Source organism: Notolepis coatsorum (genome assembly GCF_963971535.1).
Source record: "Notolepis coatsorum genome assembly, chromosome: 7".
NCBI lineage: Eukaryota > Metazoa > Chordata > Actinopteri > Aulopiformes > Paralepididae > Notolepis > Notolepis coatsorum.
Genome location: NC_140171.1, coordinates 17,280,723 through 17,307,261, shown reverse-complemented (window position 1 = coordinate 17,307,261; position 26,539 = coordinate 17,280,723). Strand labels below are relative to the sequence as shown.

The 26,539-nt window shown below is 46.6% G+C and overlaps 1 protein-coding gene across 1 annotated transcript; it reads left to right on the top strand.

Moving 5' to 3' along the window:
* Nucleotides 1-786: 786 nt before the first annotated feature.
* Nucleotides 787-23,738, top strand: LOC311231568 (uncharacterized protein; the record flags this gene model as incomplete). The annotated part of the gene is made up of 5 exons (XM_084318197.1): nt 787-794; nt 826-1,398; nt 11,792-11,887; nt 12,066-12,103; nt 23,477-23,738. 3 exons carry the CDS (start codon nt 787-789, stop codon nt 11,880-11,882), a joined length of 672 nt encoding a protein of 223 aa, XP_084174323.1. The 3' UTR covers nt 11,883-11,887; nt 12,066-12,103; nt 23,477-23,738.
* Between the last annotated feature and the right edge of the window lie 2,801 nt (nt 23,739-26,539).

Below are 26,539 nucleotides of genomic sequence, written 5' to 3'. Positions count from 1 at the left end.
AGTGTATTTATGTTAAATCAGCTCTGAAGCCACAGAGCTATAGTGTATTTATGTTAAATCAGCTCTGGAGCCACAGAGCTACAGTGTATTTATGTTAAATCAGCTCTGCAGCCACAGAGCTATAGTGTATTTATGTTAAATCAGCTCTGGAGCCACAGAGCTACAGTGTATTTATGTTAAATCAGCTCTGGAGCCACAGCGCTACAGTGTATTTATATTAAATCAGCTCTGGAGCCACAGAGCTACAGTGTATTTATGTTAAATCAGCTCTGGAGCCACAGAGCTATAGTGTATTTATGTTAAATCAGCTCTGGAGCCACAGCGCTACAGTGTATTTATGTTAAATCAGCTCTGGAGCCACAGCGCTACAGTGTATTTATGTGGACGCTACAGAGCCTGACAATCTGCACAGTAACATTTTGTTTGGTTTGTGTTTCCAAAATTACCTCAGGTCTTGTGATATAGCTCCCCTCTCCACACACACACACACACACACACGCACGCACGCACGCACGCACGCACGCACGCACACACACACGCACGCACGCACGCACGCACGCACGCACGCACGCACGCACGCACACGCACACACACGCACACGCACACGCGTGCTGTGTAGCTCTCTATTCCCCTCTCTCTCTCATCGATCATCTCTCACCATGCCTCCTCTGTCCTGTGCTCTCAAAGCTCCCACAGTCTCTCCAAGATCCCCTCAGTCCAGTACCGCTGTGCAGCCCACCACTGAGCCCAGGCCTGAGGACCGCTATCCAACAACTGGAGGGGCACATGCACCAGCACTACGAGCGTCACCAGCACCAACACCAGCACCACTACTACCACGATCACCACCACCACCACCACGAGCGTCACCAGCACCACCACCACCACCACCACTACTACCACGATCACCACCACCACCACTACTACCACGATCACCACCACCACCACCACGAGCGTCACCAGCACCAACACCACCACCACCACTACCACGTGCATTACCAGCACCAGAACCATCACCATCACCATCACCACCACCACCAATACGAGCATCACCACCACCACCAATACGAGCATCACCATCACCACCACCACGAGCATCACCACCACCAGCAGTACGAGCATCACCATCACCATCACCACCATCACCACCATCACCACCATCACCACCACCACCATCACCACCACCACCAATACGAGCATCACCATCACCATCACCATCACCACCATCACCACCATCACCACCACCACCATCACCACCACCACCACCACCAATACGAGCATCACCATCACCATCACCATCACCATCACCACGAGCATCACCACCACCACGAGCATCACCACCACCAGCAGTACCCACAGAACACAAGACAGACCAGCCGGCATCGTCTCTACTCACAGGTACAACTGTTAAGCCAGATTTATACTCAAGTGAAGTGTTCCTTTATTAATCTCCTTGGGGAAATGCAGGCGTCATGGCAGCATGGGGGGAGGGGAGGTACAGGCAGGATAAAAGTCCATATAAATAATAATAATAATTGTAACTGAGGGGTACAATTCCCTGACTGTATTACTAGATATGATACTTACTACCACTACCTTTGTACTTAATATTCGGCCACCCAGTACTCGGCATAAATATATTATGATGAACACTGTCACGTAGATGAAACGGATCCAACACAAATGTACGAATTAGAAATAGGTCTTTATTTCTACACAGCGATGGTGTGTAGAGCAAGCACTTAATCAAATCAATCACATTTATGAATGGGAATTAGTATGCACTTTTATGGCAAGAGTATTCGTCGGTATATCAATAGAGAATGTCCAATCTCTGAAGGCGCAGGTGGTACATATACGACCTGGAATAGTTTAAGGAATAACAGCAATGATACTTTAATGATTATAGGCTGGATACACTAGGGGGGGGTAATCCGGTCGCTTGTAAGCCGACAGGAGTAGGAAGGGGGGGGGGGGGTAGAATCCGGCTGCCTCATCCGGCCAAGGGTATCCCAGGTGAACCCACTGTAGTGCCGTTCAATGCGCCGGCGATCCTTGGACCACAGATGAAAGCAGGTGGACTCTTTGTGGGCCGGCGTCCTCCGGTCCATGGAGGAGAGACGTGAAGCGGCCTCGTCTTGCAGAGCGCCTCCTCACCTTGCGTCCTCTCCAGGGGGGGGGGTTCCAACACACGGCAGTGTCGGGGGTCTTTATCCATGGAATAATCAACGTATACAAAGCATAATCCGTGCCTGGGAAGGCGGGCTGTCGTCGGTAGAATAATCCGGTATACAGGTCCACTCGCTCGTCGGCTCTGGGGCTCCTCGGGTGCAGCTTCACGTGGGGTCAACCACCCTGGATAAGCAGCCAGTTCTCTGCCCGAAACGATGGGGTACTGACTACGGTAGTATTCTCACCGTACGAAGCACTATATTAACAGACTATTATTAGCTTAATAGACTACGTCCAACTCGACGATATAGTGCCAAATATGACTATTCAAATATTAATATACACGATGTCTCAATACCGATGGTAGGCGAACTTGGCCTTACTCCCACACGTGGCGTCGCGGGGAGGCTTTACGTCTGTGACTCTATTGGAGGGTAAGAAACTGGACTGAAAAAGGAAGTCCTACTTTAGTAGCGCAGTATATATACGCACTATGAACAAATAGTCCCATTAGTGGTGCGGTAGCCAGATTCCTACGCGGAACTAGGACTTGTTCATACATGTTGAGCGGTACGTTTGAACTGGGTCTGGGGGGTATGGCAGCCTGGCACCAAGGTCTCGACCAATAGTAGAATGGAGACTATTATGGGATGTTCAGTAGGCTAGAATGGATATTCAATGCATATTGCACAAGGAATATACAAGGGATATCAGGGAATATTAGAGAATATACAAATACAATTAAATATATATATATAATAAATATATATATTCGGTTTAATCTGGCCCTTCACAACAGCCACCCCCTGATTGGTCCCAGACCTAATCAGTTAAACAGAGACAGATTAATCGCGTTGTCTATTTACACATAAGGGTTTGCTGTAGGGGTCAGTCAACTTCACAAAGTCATAGGGTTATAGGGTCATGGTCATCATCGATTGTGTCTGGGAGTCGGGGCAGTTCTATGAGCCTCGCCACGGGACGGGTGTAAGTGCGACCCTGGACAAGCACTTCAGCTGCTCGGACCTTGCCGTCGGCACCGGTGATCACTTTGCTTACGCGGCCGGCCGGCCACACAGCTCTGGGCAGTGATTGATCAATAATCATGACGACTGTTCCTTCTGTCAAATTGTCTCTCTCCTTTACCCACTTCTGGCGGGTCTGTAGAGACGGTAGGTAGTGCAGTAGGAAACTGCTCCAAAACTTGTCGGCTAATACTTGGCTGTACCTCCACATTCGTCGGCCGTTCGCTTCTTCAGGCCGGTACATTGTCTGGGGTAATGCAGGATCTAGCCGCCCCATCAGGAGTGTGTTGGGGTCTGCGGAGATAACAGTGCTCAATCCACAGAACACAGGCTTCTTATTCTCAGCCTCCTCCTGACTGGCTTCCCTCGGGATAGGCGTGGGCCACTCTCCTTCCGGGAGCTTTAGGAATGCTGGGCCGTCACTGTAGACATTGCGACGGGTGAGGTCATCTAGGGGCATTCCCCGGGTGATGACGTCAGCTGGGTTCTGTTTTGTATCAACGTAGCGCCACTCTGTTTCTCCGGTTAACTCTTCGGTTAAGTCTTGAATCTCGGTGACTCTGACTCCCACGAAGACTTTGTACTTGCATGAGTCCGATTTGATCCAGGCGAGTACTGTCGTGGAATCTGACCACAGGATTGTTCTAGACACCGGTATGGTGAGCTCACGTTGGATGAGCGTGGCTAGGTGCGCTCCGGCTAGGGCTGCGCAGAGCTCTAGACGTGGGATAGATTGTTGCTTGCGTGGGGCTATTCTCGAGCGGGCGAGGACAAATGCTGTGTAGATCTCTCCCCCCCTTTCTTGGGCCCGCAAGTAGGCTACTGATCCGTATGCGACCTCTGAGGCGTCACTGAAGACGTGTAAGTCCATTTTACATGTCTCTGGCCTCACCGTGGGTGGGAAGTAGCTTCGGCGCATATTAACGCCTGGGAGTGAGTGGAGCTCCATCTCCCACTCTCTCCAGGTGGATGCAAGGTGTGCGGGAATGGGGTCGTCCCAGCCCTGGTCCTTGTCCCACAATGCTCGTACAATCATTTTTGCCCTGGTGGTGTACGGTAGAATACATCCTAGCGGGTCATATTGTCGGGCGAGTGTTGTGTACACACTCCGTCTGGTGGTCGGCGCCACCGCCGGCCTTCCCTGCTCCGTAGTCAGGGGCTTGTGTCTGTAGTGAAGCGAATCTGTTTTGAATCGCCACACCAATCCCAGGGTCATCTCCTGGGCTTCTCCCGGGATTGTAGCCATCCAGGTCTCGCTGCTGGCTGCCTTGTCCTCGGAGGAGAGGCTGCGCAGTACTTGCGGATCGCTGCTGGCCCACTGCCTGAGATCAAAGCCGCCTTTGATCAATGAGGCGCGGAGTTTAATCAGGAGAGCCTCGGCTTCTTCCTGGGTTGAAAGGCTTTGTAGACAGTTGTCTACGTAGAAGCTGTTCTTTACGCTGGGTCCTCTGCTACATGTTTCTGTAGTGCAAATGTAGCACAGCAGGGGCTGCACGTCGTTCCGAAGGGGAGGACTTCCCATTGGTAGATGGCTGGGTGCTCATCTCCTGGCTTCTCTCTCCATAGGAACCGTAACAGGGGCTTGTCCTCCTCTACTAATCTCACCTGCAGGAACATTCCTTTAATGTCCCCGCTGATGGCCACCTTTTCCTGGCGGAAGCGGAGTAGAACGCCGAGTAGGGAGGGGCCGAGTGTGGGACCGGGCAGTAACTCTTTATTCAGATTTTGGGATCCGATCTGGTAGCTGCAGTTAAATACTATGCGGTCTTTACCGTTGTGATGGACCTTGTGGTGAGGCACGTACCACAATTCAGTGGTCTGGTCAGCCTCTTTAATGTCCATCTTTGTGACGTGTCCCGCTGTGATGAGCTTCTCAATCTCAGCGCGGTATACACTCTCTTGGGCGGGGTTCTTGGCTAAGCGCCGCTCCGTGTTCAGCAGGTACCGTTCTGTGGCGTCTGTCTTGGCGTGGAAAGTAGGCATTCCTTCTCGCCGCAGGAGTGGCGTGGCGTATCTCAACACGCCGTTGACCGGGACTCTCTTGGTCCCTGTCTCGAGGAGGTGAATGGCGTAAATATCATCTTTAGAGCGAATGTCTTTCCTTCCGTTCTTAAAGGGCATTTGTTCCAAGGTCCATAGCCGCTCTACGTGTTGCAGGAGTGCGGTTTCTCCCTCCGTGACTCGGGAGTGGAGACATCTAGTGGCTGTACTTCGGTTGAGAGATTTGGCGAGCGGGCCTTGGAGAGTCCATCCCAAACGGGTCTCGACTGCTGCAGGACAGCCCCGGGGTCCGGTATGAACCCGGTCTATCGGGACAATGAGGTCTGCATGGTCGGAGCCTATCAACAGGGTCGGCATAGCATTGTCTATGAGCGGGATCGGTAACTTGCGCAGATGTACATATTTCTCCATCAGCTTGGCGACGGGGTATGTGTACCGCGACAGTCCTATTTCTTGGCTGGTGAAAGCGTCTGTAATCTGGTACCGTCGCTCAGGCTGGCCGCTTGCTGCGATAGAGAATGAGACATTCTCGCCCTTTATCGTCTTCAAATCTCGTCTTATTGTCCGAATTGTCATTTGGGTTTCGCTTCCCCGCAGCCCTAGCTGGGCCGCAGCGGAGGCGAGCAGAAGGGTCTTCTCTGACCCGTCATCGAGGACGGCGTAAGTGTCCAGGACTTTATTCTGGTAGCTTAGTGTCACACGCACTACTTTTAGGAGTACTCGGGCTCCACTGCTGCTGGCGGGATCGATGTACATGACGCTCGCTTTGCTGCTGGATGGTGCGGGTGGAGGGCACCGTCTGTTACTGTCGTGAAGTATGTCCAGATGGGCTCCATCGCACTTGGTGCACCTTTTCTTTAAGCGGCATTCGGCTGCCATGTGTGAGCGCGCACAGCGAAAACAGCGCTTGTTGGACTTTATCCATTGACTTGCTTCCTCCGCGTTCAGCTTGGGGAAGGAGTCACATTGCGCTAGCCAGTGTTCTTTCTCACAGTAGGGGCACACTATCTTCCACTTCTCCGTTCTGGAGGGGGTACTGTGGCTCCTGCTGCTCGGTACTGACTCCGATTGGTGCATCACAGTCACCGATCTTCTTCCATCATTTAGTCGTCTGGTTCCTTCTCTGGAGCCAGGGGTGCTCCGTCCGAATGTATCTAGCCGTAGGCTGCTGACTTCTCTCGCCAGGAAGTCTGCTAGATCGAGGAGGTTCGGTTCGGGGCCATTCGGGTCTCGGTGGTCTCTCTGCCGCCTAAAACGCTCCTGTCGAGCGGGCGGCAGCTTCTCCAAGATCCTTTCCACATTTGAGTTGGCGTAAAGTTCATGCCTCCCCTTCTCTCTCTGCGCTCCCAACATCCCTACCAGGGACTGCACTCTGATGGACAGGTCGTCCAGTGCTCGATTGTCTATTGCTGGGGGTAAGCGGTCGATGTGTCGGATCTCCTGGATCACGTAATCCCATATGCGCCCATACCTCTGGTCCAATGCTACCAGCGCTGCTGTGTATGGGGTGGTGGAAGTCGCGTAGGCGAGCGCTATATTATGTGCGCGGGGTACCTTTAAGTGCTTCAGTAGGATGGCGTATTTATGGCGTTCATCCAATACATCCACCAACATGGTCTCCAGACACATGCGGAGTTCTGTATACTGGGCCCGGTTCTCTTGGGTGAAGTCGGGTACCATAGGCGTGCCAATGTATGACGCTGACTGTGGATACATCGGCGAGCGTTGGGGGAGAGGCCTCCTAGGCGAGTCTCCTCCCGCTCCTTGGTATGGGCTGGTACCGGCAGTGTACCATGGCCCGCTTGTCCAGGTGCTGTTCCTCGGTGCGGGTCGTGCGTCGTGCTCACCCGGGTATAGAGTCGGGGGTCTGTAGCGCAGCTCCGCGGGAGTATAGCCTGGGCTGTACCGGACCTCCTGGTCCGGTAGAGTACGGTGCTGTCGTCGGGCGTGGTTCTCCTCCTCTTCCTCTTCGTCTTCAGTTAGGTCATCCAGTGCTTGTAGTCTCTGGTTTAGCCTCTCCACAGGATATGCTGCTCCTTCCCGGTTGCTAGGTCTCGCTTGGACCGGTGGGGGGAGGTGGTCTGTGGGGGGTATAGACCTCGTCTGTTGGTCAAGTTCAGGGTTGTTTACTCGGCTAGGGGATGCCGCCCTGGAGGTGTGTCTAGACGAGTTCCTGGAGCCTCTGGCGGAGGGAGAGGGTGTTGTCCGTCTGATCAGCTGTTCTATTAGTTGCGCTTGCTGTCTGTCGCGCTCTGCGTCCCGTAGAGCACCAGCAGCTGCTCGCTGGCTGTCTGCTCGGTCTCGGGCCACATTCTCTTCCCTCTGAATGCGTCTTATTTCTAGACGTATATGCTCTTCTTCGCTCCGCTGCTGGATCTGCAGTCGGTCGCGTTCAGCAGCGGCGTTCAGGCTGATGAGGAAGGCCTGCTGTAGGGTCCTCTCTGCCTCGCTGGGAGAAGGCGGTTGTATAGGGGAGCCTTCCCTCGGGGTACTCCTTGCGGAGCCTTGGAGCTCTATCTCCACGGTGCTCTCCCCGTCTTCTTCCGTGCCGAGTTCTCTCTCGGTAGCGTTGTATTCCTCCCGGGACTCATCGGGGACTACTTCTTCAGTACTGGCGGGGTGTGAAGTCATGTCTGTTTCCCACTGGTCCCCACCGTGAACTTGGTCAGTTACATTAGAACCCGTAGGGGCCTCTATGGTCGGGGTAGTCTGGGCGTTGGGGTTAGACATACTTTTACTTTCTAGTTTTACCGCGTTTACTGTTAGTAGAAGACTAGGTTGTTGACTGACAGCGTAAGCCTCTAAGTACTGAGGGAGCCGTCGTTCGCGCTGCGGGCGTTGGTTAGGAGGATCGTTTCGTGGAGTGTTCATCATAGGCCATTTCAATATTAATAACACTATATTAATATTACACTAATTACCCTCCGGCTCGAAGGACCAATTGTAACTGAGGGGTACAATTCCCTGACTGTATTACTAGATATGATACTTACTACCACTACCTTTGTACTTAATATTCGGCCACCCAGTACTCGGCATAAATATATTATGATGAACATTGTCACGTAGATGAAACGGATCCAACACAAATGTACGAATTAGAAATAGGTCTTTATTTCTACACAGCGATGGTGTGTAGAGCAAGCACTTAATCAAATCAATCACATTTATGAATGGGAATTAGTATGCACTTTTATGGCAAGAGTATTCGTCGGTATATCAATAGAGAATGTCCAATCTCTGAAGGCGCAGGTGGTACATATACGACCTGGAATAGTTTAAGGAATAACAGCAATGATACTTTAATGATTATAGGCTGGATACACTAGGGGGGGTTAATCCGGTCGCTTGTAAGCCGACAGGAGTAGGAAGGGGGGGGGGGGTAGAATCCGGCTGCCTCATCCGGCCAAGGGTATCCCAGGTGAACCCACTGTAGTGCCGTTCAATGCGCCGGCGATCCTTGGACCACAGATGAAAGCAGGTGGACTCTTTGTGGGCCGGCGTCCTCCGGTCCACGGAGGAGAGACGTGAAGCGGCCTCGTCTTGCAGAGCGCCTCCTCACCTTGCGTCCTCTCCAGGGGGGGGGGTTCCAACACACGGCAGTGTCGGGGGTCTTTATCCATGGAATAATCAACGTATACAAAGCATAATCCGTGCCTGGGAAGGCGGGCTGTCGTCGGTAGAATAATCCGGTATACAGGTCCACTCGCTCGTCGGCTCTGGGGCTCCTCGGGTGCAGCTTCACGTGGGGTCAACCACCCTGGATAAGCAGCCAGTTCTCTGCCCGAAACGATGGGGTACTGACTACGGTAGTATTCTCACCGTACAAAGCACTATATTAACAGACTATTATTAGCTTAATAGACTACGTCCAACTCGACGATATAGTGCCAAATATGACTATTCAAATATTAATATACACGATGTCTCAATACCGATGGTAGGCGAACTTGGCCTTACTCCCACACGTGGCGTCGCGGGGAGGCTTTACGTCTGTGACTCTATTGGAGGGTAAGAAACTGGACTGAAAAAGGAAGTCCTACTTTAGTAGCGCAGTATATATACGCACTATGAACAAATAGTCCCATTAGTGGTGCGGTAGCCAGATTCCTACGCGGAACTAGGACTTGTTCGTACATGTTGAGCGGTACGTTTGAACTGGGTCTGGGGGGTATGGCAGCCTGGCACCAAGGTCTCGACCAATAGTAGAATGGAGACTATTATGGGATGTTCAGTAGGCTAGAATGGATATTCAATGCATATTGCACAAGGAATATACAAGGGATATCAGGGAATATTAGAGAATATACAAATACAATTAAATATATATATATAATAAATATATATATTCGGTTTAATCTGGCCCTTCACAACAATAATAATATAAAAATGATATATATTTAAAATATGTAATATAAATAATAATGTAATAAACAATAGAATATAAATTGGGTAATCTGTGCCAATACCCATGCCGTATGATGCACATGGGCCCAGAATGGTCCAGTTTTGCTCCCCTGTGAGAAAGCAGTTCTGGAGCTACAGCGTTACAGTGTATTTATGTTAAATCAGCTCTGGAGCCCCCGCAAATCTTAAACCCTTAGATTCCATTTATCATTCAGCCATTAGATTTATCACCGGTGATGGTTATGGTACTCACCAGTGTGACCTCTATAGTAGAGTTGGGTGGTCCTCCCTAGCAGAGAGGCAAGAGCTATATTGGCAACTGTTTCTATATAAAGCCATAATTGGTGTTTGCCCAAATGATCTCACTTCGCTGGACATCTGGTACACGATCCAATGACTGGCTCTTACACTTAAAGCACCTAGAGATTGTACTGAACTTAGGACATCTGCTTTTAGCCTGGAACATCATACAACAAACTCTAAAACTCTGTATTTTGGTATGCTTTGGTCAGTTTAAATCCTAAATTACCAATCATACCACCATAACCTGCAGTTGTTTTAATTGATTGTATATACTCTTTTGATTAATTATATCAAGCGAAGAACTGAGAAATTCGGCACTACTGAACGTTATTTCAGAACACTGCCTCTTGAGTAAGAGAAATTAATGAGGGGCGCTCCTCTGTTAACCCTAGGGGGAATACAGACCGTATTAATTAATGTTGTGTTTCTTTTTCAAATGTAGCCAAGAGGAAAGACCCTAACCCTATCAAAACAGCAGTCAAAGTGTATATTTCCAGCACTACGTTTGTTTACCGATGTTTTTAAAACCTTTCGAAAGTAAGAATTTCTCGGAATAATGTGAATTCTATCGCTCTTTTATCGTAAAAACGCGAGGAAATGACTAAATCCAGATTTAACACTGCCATTGGAAAGAGGAGATTTGGCCCTATAATCCATAGATGTATGACTTGGCCATAATAAGGTAATTTATAGTTCATAATTAAATATTTAATGTATAATTAAAATGGATTATAATTCAGTACTGTATCTACAAATCCTTCTTTTTAATCATCTTCCCTTTATTCATTTGCTTAGATCTTTTGTACACTTGATCTCAAGAAGGTGCTGAATGAGCTCAGTGTTAGCATGGTGTTATTCACCGTCAAAGATGCAAAGACAAATTATGATTTATATTCTCCTCTGTTTCATCACAATTTACTCAAGCATAGTAACATACACAATATTTCTGACACTGGGAATACATTTCCTGAGGTCCATAGATGTTCCTAGATACCAATAACATACAAATTGACCTTGTAGAAGTTGAGCAATCTTCCATTTACTTGGGCATTTCAGGCGGATTTTCTGAAAATAGGGCAAGATTTATATGGAATTCGTTAAACTCATCGTTTGTCTTACTTATTATTATACTTATTATTTATTTCTCCCCCGAAAGGTGCTATACAAATAAAGTTATTATTATTATAAATTAAGGTTCTGACGGCCTGTCTGCGGGCAGTCGGTCCGACATTAACAGCCGTCTGTTATAATCACCAGACTAACCCGAGCGCCCCTGATTGATTGATTGAAAACTTTATTAACAGATTGCAGAATGGGTACAATACAGTACGGCTCAATACAAACAACTGCTACGAGGATGCAGACCAGAAAAATACTTTTGTCAGGGTCCTCCATTTTCAATTCATCAGGACATTTATGACATACAGTACAAGACATATAGTACTGTGAAGAAAAAAAAAGAAAAAAATTTGGACATTTACGGTGGCCAGTTTCTAATTGCAGCCACCCGTAGGTGCTCTTTGAGAGCGGTTTTGAAGGAGGGTAGGGATTCACATTCTTTTACGGCCCTACTGGTTGATACCGTTAATCCTGGCACAAACCCTGTATCCACGCCGCAGTGCAGAGAGTCCTAAGCGCAACATCTGTTATGTATGTTTTGCATTCTTTTGTATATTTATTGTATTCCTCATGTATTTATGATGCATGTAATCAGGGTTTGCCCTCAATGAATTCTCGAGTTGAAATAAAGATTGAATGAACGAATGATCGGGGCTTTAAAGAGAAAACAAGAGCAAACTTTAAAGAAGCACATTTCCCCTGATGATGATTAAATGAAGGATAGAATAAAGCAGTCGTCTGACGCTGTTGTGTTGTGACACCAGGTACCACAGTGGTCATCATCGTGTCGGTGGGTCTGGCTCTGGTGGTCTGTGCTGTCATCCCTCTTATATTCTGTCGACGCTGGAGGAGTAACAAAGGTAAGGTGACACACACGCATGCTCACTCGCTCACTCGCTCACTCACTCACTCGCACACTCGCACACACGCACGCACGCACGCACACACACACACACACACACACACACACACACACACACGCGCGCGCGGGGTATACACATTTATATGACACATTTTGTTGCTTTGTTTCCTCCTCAGACCTGAATGCACTTGGTGAGGGAAAAGGTGGTAAAGAGGTGAGTGCCTATATTCTATAATATATATTCTATAATCTATAATCTATCATCTTTAGTCTTTAATCTACAATGTATAATGTATAATGTATTATCTATAATCTACAATCTTTCTTATATAATCTACAATCTTTAATGTATAATATACTATAATCTATCAAATATAATCTATAATCTGTCCCATATGGAAAAAGATGTATACAAATCTCACATGATTCTTTACATGTGCTACCAAAATAATTCAATGGCACTAAATGCACATCATTTGGATTCTTACAAGGAATTCAGAGACTCTGCGATATATGACTGGGTTACCAGTAATCTAACATACTGGTAATCTGCCATATGACTGGGTTACCAGTAATCTAACATACTGGTAATCTGCCATATGACTGGGTTACCAGTAATCTAACATACTGGTAATCTGCCATATGACTGGGTTACCAGTAATCTAACATACTGGTAATCTGCCATATGACTGGGTTACCAGTAATCTAACATACTGGTAATAATATTACAGACAGATGAAATGAGGACGTGATTGTATATATATTGAACATTTTTGTTGTTTACACTTGTTTACGTACTTGACTTTCTATTCTATTTTATACTTATATTATACTTATTTTATACTATCTTTTATTTTATCTAGCACACTCTCAGAAGCAAAACAGAAAGAAGCATTTCATACAAAAGTATTCTGTATTTCTGTATGACAACTAATAAAGAAACTTGAACTTGATTAGATCTGAAGGCAGAACCTACTGTATATTATGCTTCTCATACATTTTTTGTAGGCAAGACACGATATGTTTCTTCTGACGCTTTTCAGAGTGGGTTCCCCTTGTGGAAGGAAGCTGGGTGACTCATGACTACATGAGATCATTTTCCTAGCTGCTATTTTGACATTGTGGGACACACACACACACACACACCACACACACACACACACACACACACACACACACACACACACACACACACACACACGCACACGCACACGCACACGCACACGCACACGCACACACACACACACACAGGAGGCTCAACGTGTTCCCAGTGAGGGTCATATTAATGTCAGACCAGGATGCGTCTATTCTTAACCCAAACGGTTCATGCGTTTTGCGAATCTGATTGGCCTCTGACGTTTCATGTCATGTGACATGTGCGCCCAATCGCGTGACGCGCCCATTTCCGCCTCGACCAGCAGCAAACCCTAACCCTAACCCTAACCCTGACCGTTCTATCGCCATGTTCTAAGACAAACTCTAACCTTAACCAACTTCGAAAGAGTGCCTAAGCTTAACCGGGGAAAGAACTTGCCGTCACACGATTGGTGCAACCAGAAACATCAGTGGCCAATCAGAGCGCAAAATAGCAACGCGGAAGCATGCGCCGTTTGGGTTAAGAATGCAGGCGACCAGGATAGGAGAGGTTAAAGGTCAGACCAGGATAGGAGAGGTTAAAGGTGCTATTCAGCCACTAGATGTCACACTAGAGCACCAGCATGTCATTGTCCAATCAGGTGCATGGGGAAATGGTAAAGTAAAGTAGGGAGGTGATACATGCGCACAACATGTAAACAACAACATTAATTTTGGACCCGTCAAAACATTTTAACACATTCGGCGCCAGACCCGAGATAAGTCGGGTTAACTCGCCATGCGTTGGACGCCAGACCCGAGATATCTCGGGTTTTGGTTGTTTTTTCTTTTATTCTATATTTTTATTCATTATTCATCCACTGACCTCGGTGTTGCCATAGGAAAGGATTTTGAGATCGCCAAAGTGCAATACCGGCCGCATCCTGCCACCCTTTGAGACCTTATATCTAACCCTGTGTTACACTCAAATACCTCCGGGCTCTATATTTAGATGGAGCCGAGTAAATCGCTTCATCCGACCACTTCGAAACGCATCTGGCACACTCGATTCATAAGTTGTGCTAAATTATGTCCGGGACCAGATGGACACCAATACTGGAAATCGCGATCAGACAATTGGAATATTCTTTTTGGAATACCCCCGACCAAAGGTAAGGACTATCTGACATCAACTTCAGCTTGATCCAACAATGTTTTCATATAGATCCAGCTGATCAGCGTCTGTAGTGTTCAACACGAATGCCGTTACTGGCCATCAAAGCATAAAAAAAAATACATTTGATTTGGAAATAGTAGCGTGTCCAGGCAGCCTAAATATTAAAGGCAACCAACTTGTGTCTAACCACGCCCAACTTGCGTCTAGCCACGCCCCCGCGGCGACGCGGCAGCAGCAGAGCGGAGCTCATTATATGCCAGTAACCGCCCCTTATTCAGTATCCAGAAATAGCTCAATTGGCAAAGCTGCATGGCTGTGGATCCTACGGCTCGTTGCTCGCTAGTTCGATTCCCTTCAATTTTTTTTTTTTTTTTTTTTTAACATGCATTCGCATTCTTTCGCCGTTAAGTTTAGGCATAACTTTAAGCATTGTTTCGGAGTTGGTTAAGGTTAGGCATTGTTTCGGAGTTGCTTAAGGTTAGAAGGGTTAAGTTTAGGCGCTGTTAAGGAGCTGGTTAAGGTTAGAGTTTGACTTAGAGAATGGCAATATTTTTGAACATGCATTCATTTCGCCGGTTAAGTTTAGGCATTGTTTCGGAGTTGGTTAAGGTTAGGCATTGTTTCGGAGTTGCTTAAGGTTAGAAGGGTTAAGTTTAGGCGCTGTTAAGGAGCTGGTTAAGGTTAGAGTTTGACTTAGAGAATGGCAATAGACAGCCTATTTCCGCGTTGCAGCGCGAGGCAATAGACAGCCTATTTCCGCGTTGCCGCTCTCTCGCGCTGCCGTGGTCACATGGGCGTATTGGCCAATCAGAGAAACGCTAAACACAAGTTGGTTGCCTAAAATATTCACGCGTCCAGGCAAGAAACGCTAACACTTATAGTAGAATACACGTAGCGCCCTATAACTCAGCGTTTCAGGAATTATCCCGGATCACTCCTAAACTATACTTATATTCACCACGGGATAACGCGTATGCATGAAAAAAATCTCTTATTTGCATGTTCAACGGAAAAAAGTCACTGTCAAATTACTATAGTATTGTCTCCATAGCTATAATATAGAATATATAGATATAGCTCTCCAAACTAGTGACGCAAAATTGCGAGGGTGACCCCTCTGCACAAAAAGGGCAGCAAATTAGACCCAGGCAACTACCGCCCTGTTTCTATTCTTACCTCCATCTCGAAAGTGGAAAAAATAGTCTACGAACAGGTCGAAAAGTACCTAGCGGAAAAAAATCTAATCTACGAATTCCAATCTGGCTTCAGAACATCCCACTCCACTGACACATGCCTTCTCTATTTGAACGACCACATCAAACAAGAGGTGGACGCGGGCAAATACTGCGGCATGGTCATGCTGGACCTACAAAAGGCTTTCGACACTGACAATCACTCCATTCTGATTGACAAGCTAAAAGCAATTGGTTTTGATAGTCTGCTGGATGCAATCCTACCTTGAGGGGAGGGAACAGATGGTGGAGGTAAACGGTACCCTATCCCCCCCCCTCACAGTGAGCTGTGGTGTTCCACAAGGAAGCATACTAGGACCGCTACTGTTCCTAATTTATGCAAATGACATGTCGTCAGCTTGTGACTGCAACTTGTTCCTGTTTGCGGACTACTCAGCCCTGCTGGTCTCTGACAAGAACAAGTTACAGGTTGAAAAAACCCTCAGCTCGGAACTAGGCAAAATCTGCATATGGCTCGCTGATAACAAACTATCATTACACATGGGCAAAACAGAGTCCATTCTCTTCGGTTCAAATAACAAACTCAGCAAGACCGACGGCTTCTCAGTTACAGTGGGTGACAATATTGTCACAAGGAAAGATGAAATTACCTACCTGGGTTCCATCCTAGAGGCTAATCTTTCCTGTGACAAAATGGCATCCAATGTAATAAAAAAAGTCAACCAACGAACTCGATTCTTGTACCGGATCTCCTCTCTGGTAAACAAGAATACCATGAAGACTCTGGCAGGAGCACTCATTCAAGGGTACTACGAGTATGCTTGCACCTCATGGTACCAAAGCACCTCAAAGGCGCTAAAAACTAAATTACAAACATCTCAAAACTAACTGGTCAGACTACTGCTTGACCTTACTCCTAGAACCCATCTCACCCCTGCCCACTTTGACAACGTAGGATGGCTTAGAGTAGACGACAGAGTACAGCAACTTGCAATGGGCCTGGTCTACAAGATACACTACACGACCAAGGTACCCATGTACATGTCAAAATACTTCCCAAAGGTCAGTGAATACTGTAATATTCCGCTGAATGTCACTCTTAGTGTCTATAGGGAATGATAGAATCGGGCGACTGCTTATTGGGTTACCGTTTATTATCACATCCCGGGCAGCAATGACAACACAAAGAACAGCGTCTGCATATCGGATGACTGGAATACGTAACACGTCATCACGCACGCATCATTGCTGTGCTGTGGTAGGCTATGGGCTACACAGATATCCCTAGGACATTACATCTCCCTTCCTAAGATGAAACTCACGGTGGCAACCTAGAATCCTGAAAACATTACTTTAGAATATACGGTACTGTTTGTTCCATATTCACACACCTGTGGACCATTATTTATATTCAAACAATATAGGCAGAAACGGTATACTTAAACAATATAAGTAGAAAACGGTCTCAAGACATGTCAATTATTATGATAATTACAGTAATTACAATATTTCCTCCTCTCTCCTTTTTTTTTTTTTTTTTTTTTACATGCATTTCAATTTCACGTGGCCGTAATGATTCAGGGTCCACTGAGTAGGGTCTTATGATCTTAAATGTCAAGCTTTACTCTTGGCTTAACGATGCGACCAGATCTGGTAGTGATGCACTTAGAATGTTCATCTGGACCTTCAGGTGGTGGACATTCCGGTGATGCCATCTCCGGCTGCTGGGGCTGGGTGTCGGCCTCCTGTGCCATTGTTCGGTGGGTACCTTGGTCAGTCTCTTTTGTCTGTAACAGGTGACGTCTGTTGCGCCTGTATTCCTGGCCTTCATCAGTACGAACGTGGTAAGACCTTTCAGCGCCTGCTGGTTGAATGACAGTGGCGGGCTTCCATTGTCCATTATTCTGTTGGAAACGGACGGCCTCTCCGTCCTGCAGAGTCGGCAACGGTCTTGCTGTCCGATCATAGTAATATTTCTGTCTTTGTTGGCATAGTTCTCTCCTGGCGCGCACTGTGCTCTGGTTTACAACCTGTGGTCGTAACTGCTGACTGGTGGTGGGGAGGATAGAGCGTAGGCATCTGCTCATGAGTAGTTGTGCGGGTGACTTGAGGTTGTCAACTGGTGTATTTCTATATTCTAACAGACTCAAGTATGGGTCCTTGTTGTCTACTCTAGCCTTCTCTAACAGTGACTTTGCAATCTGGACTCCCTTCTCTGCGAGGCCATTGCTCTGGGCGTAAGTAGGGCTGCTAGTTACATGTCTAAAGTCCCAGTCCTGTGCGAATGTCTTAAATTCACTGGAGCTATAGCATGGGCCGTTGTCACTGACTACGGTTTCTGGTATGCCTAGCCTTGCGAACTGGGCTTTGAGCATGCGCACTACGGCTGATGTAGTGGTACTGCGTAGTTTGTCTACCTCAATGTACCTGCTATAATAGTCTACTGTGACTATGTAGTCCTCTCCATGTAATGTAAAGAGGTCTGTGGCGACGTTCTGCCATGGTCGGTCAGGTATCTGATGAGATATCATTGGCTCTTTGGGGTTGGAGCTACGATATTGTTGACATGTGCTGCATGAGCCTACCATTTCCTCTATTTGTCTACCCATTCCAGGCCAAAATAGCACATCCCTCGCCCTCTCTTTAGACTTTTCTATACCCTTGTGGCCTATGTGTATGCGTGTTAACATGTCCTGTCTCAGCGTGTGTGGCACGATAATCTTCTCACCCTTAAAGAGGACGTCGTCCATCACTGTGATCTCGTCCCTGTGGTTCCAGTAGTCGGCAACACTGGGTGGACACGTCTTCCGTGTCTCAGGCCATCCTGACTCGCAGATCTGTCTTAGGGTGATGAGCTGTTGGTCTTGGGCGGTGGCTGCTTTGATCTCAGTCATTTTGTTGTCGCTCACAGGCAGGGTGCTCAGGACTGTGTGTACCTGTGTGTCCATACCCTCACTTAGTGTGCGGTCGTGGTAGGTGATAGACTTTCTCGACAGGGTGTCCGCCACTGGAATGTCTTTCCCTGGGCGGTGCATAATGACGATGTCATACCTTTGGAGCTGCAGTATCATGCGTTGCAAACGCGGCGGCGCAGCGGCGAGGGATTTTCTGAGGATCGCCTCGAGTGGCTTGTGGTCTGACTCTACCACTACCTGTCGACCATACAGGTACTGGTGGAACCTCTTGCATCCGAAAAGGACAGCGTACAGCTCCTTTTCTATTTGCGCATAGTTCTCTTCGGTCTTGTTCAGAGCTTTAGATGCGTACGTGACTGGCTTACCATCCTGCAGTAAGACTGCGCCTAGTCCGCTTTTTGAGGCGTCGACCTGGAGTCTCACAGGTTTGGTGTGGTCGAAGTATGTGAGGACGGGGCCCGGCTCACGGGTTATGAGCTCTTTCATCTGTTGGAACGCTTGGTCATGCACAGGGTCCCACTGGAATTCACTGCTTTCCTTCACGAGTTGGCGCAGTGGCGCGTTCACGTCGGACAGTCCTGGAGCAAACTTTGAGAGGTATGTGACCATTCCTAAGATCGTTTCCAGCTCAGCCTTGTTCTTTGGCGGCTCCATCTCCCTGATCGCTTTGACCTTGTCTGGGTCTGGTCGAATGCCTTCCTGTGTCAGTCTGTGACCGAAGTAGCTTACCTCGGTCACACAGATGACACTCTTGTCTGGGTTGAGTTTCACCCCTCTTTCCCTTGTCCTTTGTAGCATGGCGCGCAGGTTGGCATCATGCTCGGCTCTGGTGTGGCCGTAGACCAATACGTCGTCCACGATGGCGGACACACCCGACAGTCCCTCATATGTGTCATCGATCCGCCTCTGGAACTCATCCTGCGCTGAGATGATCCCAAATGGGAGCCGTAGGAACCTGTATCTTCCGTGCACCGTGTTGAAAGTAGTTAACTTTGATGATTGTTCAGTCAGTTTGATCGCCCAGTAGCCCGATCTTGCGTCGAGTACACTGAAGTACTTTGCTCCGGCGAGCCTTGGGGTTATGTCGTCCAATGTTGGGAGCGGGTAGTGTGGTCTCTGGATCGCCCTGTTGAGATCTCGGGGGTCCAAACACACTCGTAGCCTACCGTCGCGTCTTTCCACAACGACGAGGGCGCTGACCTATTCTGTGGGTTCTGTAACTTTCTTTATGACGTTTGACTTCTCCATGTTGTCCAGTTCCTCTTTGAGATGCCCACGGAGAGCGTATGGGATGCGCCTGGGGGGGTATATGACTGGCGTAGCCGCTGGGTCTATGCTGATACTGCATTCCCCTGGGAATAACCCGATGCCCTGAAACACATCTGGAAACTCCTGCCTGACGTTAACAGGGTCCTCTACCTGTGCATCCACAACGTGTATCATTTTTACTAAGTTCAGATCTAGGCATGCTCTTAAACTCAATACAGGGGGGGAATTAGTGGTCACAACATCAAAATCCAACATTTGCACATTTTCTTTATGCTTGCATGTGAGTTTGCATGACCCCTCTACCTTGAGAGCATGGCCACCATATCCTGAGAGTCGGCTGGATGGTGGGCCTAGTGTCACTTTTCCGTACATCTGGTGGAAGGTTGCTGTTGGCATTACGTTCGCTTGTGCACCAGTGTCAATTTTAAACTTTATTTTGTGCTTGTTGACTTTACCAACCTCCAACTCAGCGAACGCCTGTTCCCGCTTCGTATCTGCGTGCTCCGTTACGATGGAGTCCACAAACCATTCGTCATCCTGTTGCGCACATGCACATTCCTCTGATACCTCGTGCACGTCCTTCCTCTTGCCGTGCACGTCCGTGCGGCTTCTGCACACGTTTGCAAAATGGTTGAATTTCTGGCATTTATTGCATTTGCGACCTTTAGCTGGGCAGTCTTCTGACTCCGTGTGGCGCTCTCTTCCACAGTTCCTACATGTGTTATCTGTCGAGTCTTCTCTGTTGCTTCTGTATTTGTCCATGGCTGGGCGCTGTGTACGTGCCCCGTACGGCTTCTTGCCGACCGCGTGCACGTCCTGGCTAGCGTTAGCCCCTGGGCTAATCATTAGCTTCATCTGTACCTGGGCTAGCTCGTGGGAGCGTGCTATGTCCATGGCCTTCTCGAACGTTAGCGCTGCCCCGTGGCTCAATAGCTTCTCCCGGACCCTTACAGAGTTTGTAGCGAAAACAATTCTATCTCTAACCATCTCCTCACTATTGGGGTAGTTACAGTCATTCACGAGCAGTCTTAGTTCTGTAACAAACTGGTCAACACTTTCGCTAGGCCCCTGGACCTTCTCCTGAAATTTGTACCTTGCAAATATGGGATTCGCCTTTGGCATAACGTACTCTTCATATTTGTCGTAGTAGCTTTTAAGCTCCTTCCTGTCGTCGTCGGACAACTGCCAGGTGTTGAAGATGTCTCTTCCCTTTTCCCCGATCCATAATAGGAGGTAACTGCATTTGATTTCCTCTGTCTTGCCGTTGAACGGTCCGCTAAACATTAGCTCGACGTGCTGGCGGAATTTTTTCCATGCGTCAGGTAGGTTTGAGGATTCCCAATGCATCGTCGGCATTGGTACTGCTGCAGCCTCCATATTGTCTTTCTTTCTCTTTTTCTTTCTTGGCATGGGTTCGAACAAGACCCGGCTTCTGGCACCATGTAATATTCCGCTGAATGTCACTCTTAGTGTCTATAGGGAATGATAGAATCGGGCGACTGCTTATTGGGTTACCGTTTATTATCACGTCCCGGGCAGCAATGACAACACAAAGAACAGCGTCTGCATATCGGATGACTGGAATACGTAACACGTCATCACGCACGCATCATTGCTGTGCTGTGGTAGGCTATGGGCTACACAGATATCCCTAGGATATTACAAATACCACGATCACAACACCAGAGGGAGCTCCACAAATCATGTTAAACCCAGATTTGGCTCAAACAAGGGACTAAACACGTTTAGCAATTATGCCACATCAATGTGGAACGCCCTACCTAAAGCTGGAGGAGGAATGTGAATCACTACCCACTTTCAAAACCACTCTCAAAGAACACCTACGAGAGACTGCAAATCGAAACTGGCCCCTGTTAATGTCCTAACCCATCCCCCTCCAATGTACAGTAAATTACCTAGTATGGTTTTGTCAATATTCCAATGTACAGTTTTGCTTGTTTGTACAGTGTTTCCCCCCCCCAACCCGCTCCAATGTACAGTAAATTACCTAGTATGGTTGTCAATATTCCAATGTACAGTTTTGCTTGTACAGTTGTATAGTGTTCCCCCCCCCCCCCCAACCCCCCCCCCCCACCCAACCCCACCCAACCTCCTCCAATGTACAGTTTTTACGTCAAATCTATATACTCTCTTTTCTGGACTCTTTTTGTATCACAAAGAGTACTGTATTTGCAAATCTGGTATGTCATAAATGTTTCGATGTAGCAGTACTGTCTATCTGTATGTCATGTATGTCATATATGTCCTGATGAATTGAAAATGGGGGACCCTGATGTAAACAAGACGAAAGTTTTTCTCTGGTCTGCATCCCCTTAACAATTGTGTGTATTGAGCTGTACTGTATTGTAGCCATTCTGCAATCTGTTAATAAAGTTTTCAATCAATCAATCAAGCACAGTGAAAATATGTCATGGAAACGTGGCACGTTAGCCACAAGGACCAGACTAATCCCTGGCGCTGAATGTTTTAAATGATAAATGAATTAATCAATAGTTTTTTGGCGGGGAAAAGCATTACCTTTATTCTGTACCTTTCTAAAAGCTCTGTGAATGTATTATTATTTTTTTTTATAACATTACTCTATATAACAAGGGTCTCATTCTCCAACAGACTTACGACAAAAACGGCTTTCTCTTAGGACCACTTGAGACATTTTCTGGCAAGACATGAATATTGACAATATATTATAATATAATATTAATTATATATGTTTTATTGGGACGGTTGGTGAATCCCAAAATCGACCCGAAAAGGTCTCAAATGGCCCTAAGAGAAAGCCCTTTTTGTCGTAAGTCCTTGGAGAATGAGTGTCTGGTAGGACATTCCTGTTCTAAACACTGGTGTCTGGTAGGACATTCCTGTTCTAAACACTGGTGTCTGGTAGGACATTCCTGTTCTAAACCATGGTGTCTGGTAGGACATTCCTGTTCTAAACACTGGTGTCTGGTAGGACATTCCTGTTCTAAACACTGGTGTCTGGTAGGACATTCCTGTTCTAAACACTGGTGTCTGGTAGGACATTCCTGAGAAAATCATCCTGCACACAGGAAGTGATGCGTTTTATGTCACCAGCAACAACAGCAGTTTGTTTGGAATGAATAGAAGACTAACCCAGTAGTTAGACAGCAATGATCATTTATTACCAATAGATGGCGCCAAATCAAAAATTGAAAGAATGAGTTTGGTCAAGTACAACCAGCTGGTAAAATGCATGTTTCTGGCTATAAATTAACATTTTGATGTAAAGAAAATATATAATAATAATAAAAACTCAATATATATTGTTTATTGGACATCATTGTCATATTATATGCAATCATTAGTCTAAAACGTTTGAATGAATTGTTATCAAATTATTGATACAATAGGGGCACTGCATCATTTGTGGGGGAAGGCGTGTACCCTGTGTGCTTGTTGCAGTGGTGCATTGAAACATTACACTGATATAGTGTTTGTTATTTTGTGATTATTTCGACCCAAAATGCTTGATTTCGCAATGCAATTTATGCCGCTTTTTGTTTTATTGTGGGAAAATTGCGGGGGAATATTAATGCGAAAATATTGCAGGGATTGGTACAATTTGCAAGCTGTCACAAATATTGCGGGTTTGGTTGAATTTGCATTAATTCCATCACTGAATTGCAACATCCTGGAGGGTCTACGTAGGTCCTCCTTGTCGCTTGGCCAGGTTTGGCGTTTTCAAGATGAACAAGCCTAAGCAAGCTGTTATTATTGCTCGTTGTGAGGTCACAAGAAGTAGCCTGGGTAGCCAGGCATGGAAGGAAACGATAACACAGATAACAGGTGTGTGCTGTGCTGGTCTGGCAACACAAGGGAAGAAAATAAATTATTAAAATTAGATTCAGACTTTTTTCTTTGCCAAAAGACAAACCAAGGAAGTCGTGAAATAATGCATAATATGTCTCCTTTGATCACAGAACAGCTACAGTTACTGTGACAACAATGCAGAGCAAGGCGTCAACACCACCCAGCAGGCTGTGGCATCACGGGGCAACCCAGAGGGGGATGGGATGGACCAGTACGAGCCCATGTACCATGGCCTGGACCTCAGCGCTCTGGACCGAGACAGCCATCACTCTAACCACTGAGCTATCGCCACCTCACCTGCTATTGTTGTCTAAGAATGTATGGTAATGCTTACGTTTGATAATATTAAATAAATCCATTATAGATTCTCTACATCTCATCTCAATCGTGTCTGTCAGTCAACAGGGGGTGGGGTCATCACACTCTGATCAAGCTGTAAAGAGGCAACTCCTCATCATGGTCATTACCTTAAGCCTAATCTTAACCATTTATAAACCTATCCCTTACCTTAACCCTAACCATAACCATTTATAAACCTATCCCTTACCTTAAGCCTAACCATAACCATTTATAAACCTATCCCTTACCTTAAGCCTAACCATAACCATTTATAAACCTATCCCTTACCTTAAGCCTAACCATAACCATTTATAAACCTATCCCTTACCTTAAGCCTAACCATAACCATTTATAAACCTATCCCTTACCTTAAGCCTAACCATAACCATTTATAAACCTATCCCTTACCTTAAGCCTAACCATAACCATTTATAAACCTATCCCTTACCTTAAGCCTAACCATAACCATTTATGCCTAACCATGACCATTTATAAACCTATCCCTTACCTTAAGCCTAACCATAACCATTTATAAACCTATCCCTTACCTTAAGCCTAACCATAACCATTTATAAACCTATCCCTTACCTTAAGCCTAACCATAACCATTTATAAACCTATCCCTTACCTTAAGCCTAACCATAACCATTTATAAACCTATCCCTTACCTTAAGCCTAACCATAACCATTTATAAACCTATCCCTTACCTTAAGCCTAACCATAACCATTTATAAACCTATCCCTTACCTTAAGCCTAACCTTAACCGTTCCCCAGAGGGTCCTTTGACCCCGGTTTGGGAAACACCAGTCCAGGTTTTAACGAGAGCGGTGCGACCATAGATATATAGATATCTATGGGTGCGACAACCAAAACACATCCGGTTAGAGGCAATCTGACAACAACAGCTTGTTGAGAGGATCACGAGAGCCGCCACAATGAAACGCCATCACATTCAAGTTCATATGTTCTACTGTTCATCAGCGCGGCCGCGATGCGCTCGCAGGTGATATACGATGATGACCAACATCAGCTGTGATGTTATATATAGTCTGCTATTCATAGTATTCAATCGCAGACACGTTGGTAGCAAACGGCAGGTTACCATCAGATGACAACTGTGGCCAATGAGCTGTGGCCTTGTATGATAATATATGAATAACACACAACCTCAAGTGTTCTATAGCTTTTATACAACATTCTTAACACAATATCTGATTTCATATTGTGATTAATAATCATGAGACTTAATTCACTTCTGTATGCGTCGCTAAGCATCTCCTGCTGGCTGTGATGTCATGCGCACAACATGTAAACAACAACATTAATTTTGGACCTGTCAAAACATTTTAACACATTCGGCGCCAGACCCGAGATAAGTCGGGTTAACTCGCCATGCGTTGGAAGCCAGACCCGAGACATCTCGGGTTTTGGTTGTTTTTTCTTTTATTCGATATTTTTTTTCATTATTCATCCACTGACCTCGGTGTTGCCATAGGAAATGATTTTGAGAACGCCAAAGTGCAATACCGGCCACATCCTGCCAGATGGCAGTGTCGCCCACCCTTTGAAACCTTATATCTAACCCTGTGTTACACTCAAATACCTCCGGGCGCTATATTTAGACGGAGCCGAGTAAATCGCTTAATCTGACCGCTTCGAAACGCATCTGGCACACTCGATCCATAAGATGTGCTAAATTATGTCCGGGACCAGATGGACACCAATACTGGAAATCGCGATCAGACAATTGGAATATTCTTTTTGGAATACCCCCGACCAAAGGTAAGGACTATCTGACATCAACTTCAGCTTGATCCAACAATGTTTTCATATAGATCCAGCTGATCAGCGTCTGTAGTGTTCAACACGAATGCCGTTACTGGCCATCAAAGCATAAAAAAAATTACCCCCCCCCCCCCTTCATGGATTCATGATGAAACATAATACCTATTATATACATTTGATTTGGAAATAGTAGCGTGTCCAGGCAAGAAACGCCAACACTTATAGTAGAATACACGTAGCACCCTATTACATACATACGGTAGTCATTTAACTGACGCTTTTATCCAAAGCCACTTACAAGTCCTGTACAACAAGAACTAGTCTAGTAGTGTAGATACTGTGCTTACTTACTAACCTCACACGCCTCTACAGCGGAACTGAGAAACACATCTCATTTACAGTCAGGATGTATCTGATAGTGAGGTCGAGCTGCTGCATTGAGACATCCGTTGTTTTTGCTCTGTAAACAACGCGTTTCCTCAAAGATCCCCCCCCCCCCCCCCCCCCCCCCACACACACACACCAAAAGACACACATGCTAGGTTTCCTGCCGTCGCTCTTGACCAAGTTACTGGTATTACAACTGGAGTTGGTCCCTTGACCAAGGTACTGGTATTACAACTGGAGTTGGTCCCTTGACCAGGTACTGGCATTACAACTGGAGTTGGTCCCTTGACCAGGTACTGGTGGTATTACAACTGGAGTTGGTCCCTTGACCAGGTACTGGTATTACAACTGGAGTTGGTCCCTTGACCAGTTAGGATGGGTCGAATGCAGAGGATGAATTTCCCCAAGGGGATTAATCAAGGTTTAACTTAACTTATCTCAACTCACTGTGTCTGTTCTGCTATCTCAGAAACTCCTGTAGGTTGGGAGGAGTCCCCAACTTTTCAATGTCAAATAAAATGTTAAATACAACGAGTCTGTATTTCTGTTTGTCTGAATAAGTTCATGAAGACAAGTACTCCTAGGTCACTGAGATCAGCACTCGACTACACTCTCCCTGGTCTGACAGTAGTATTCTAGTTGTGTATGGTGTAGGGCTGT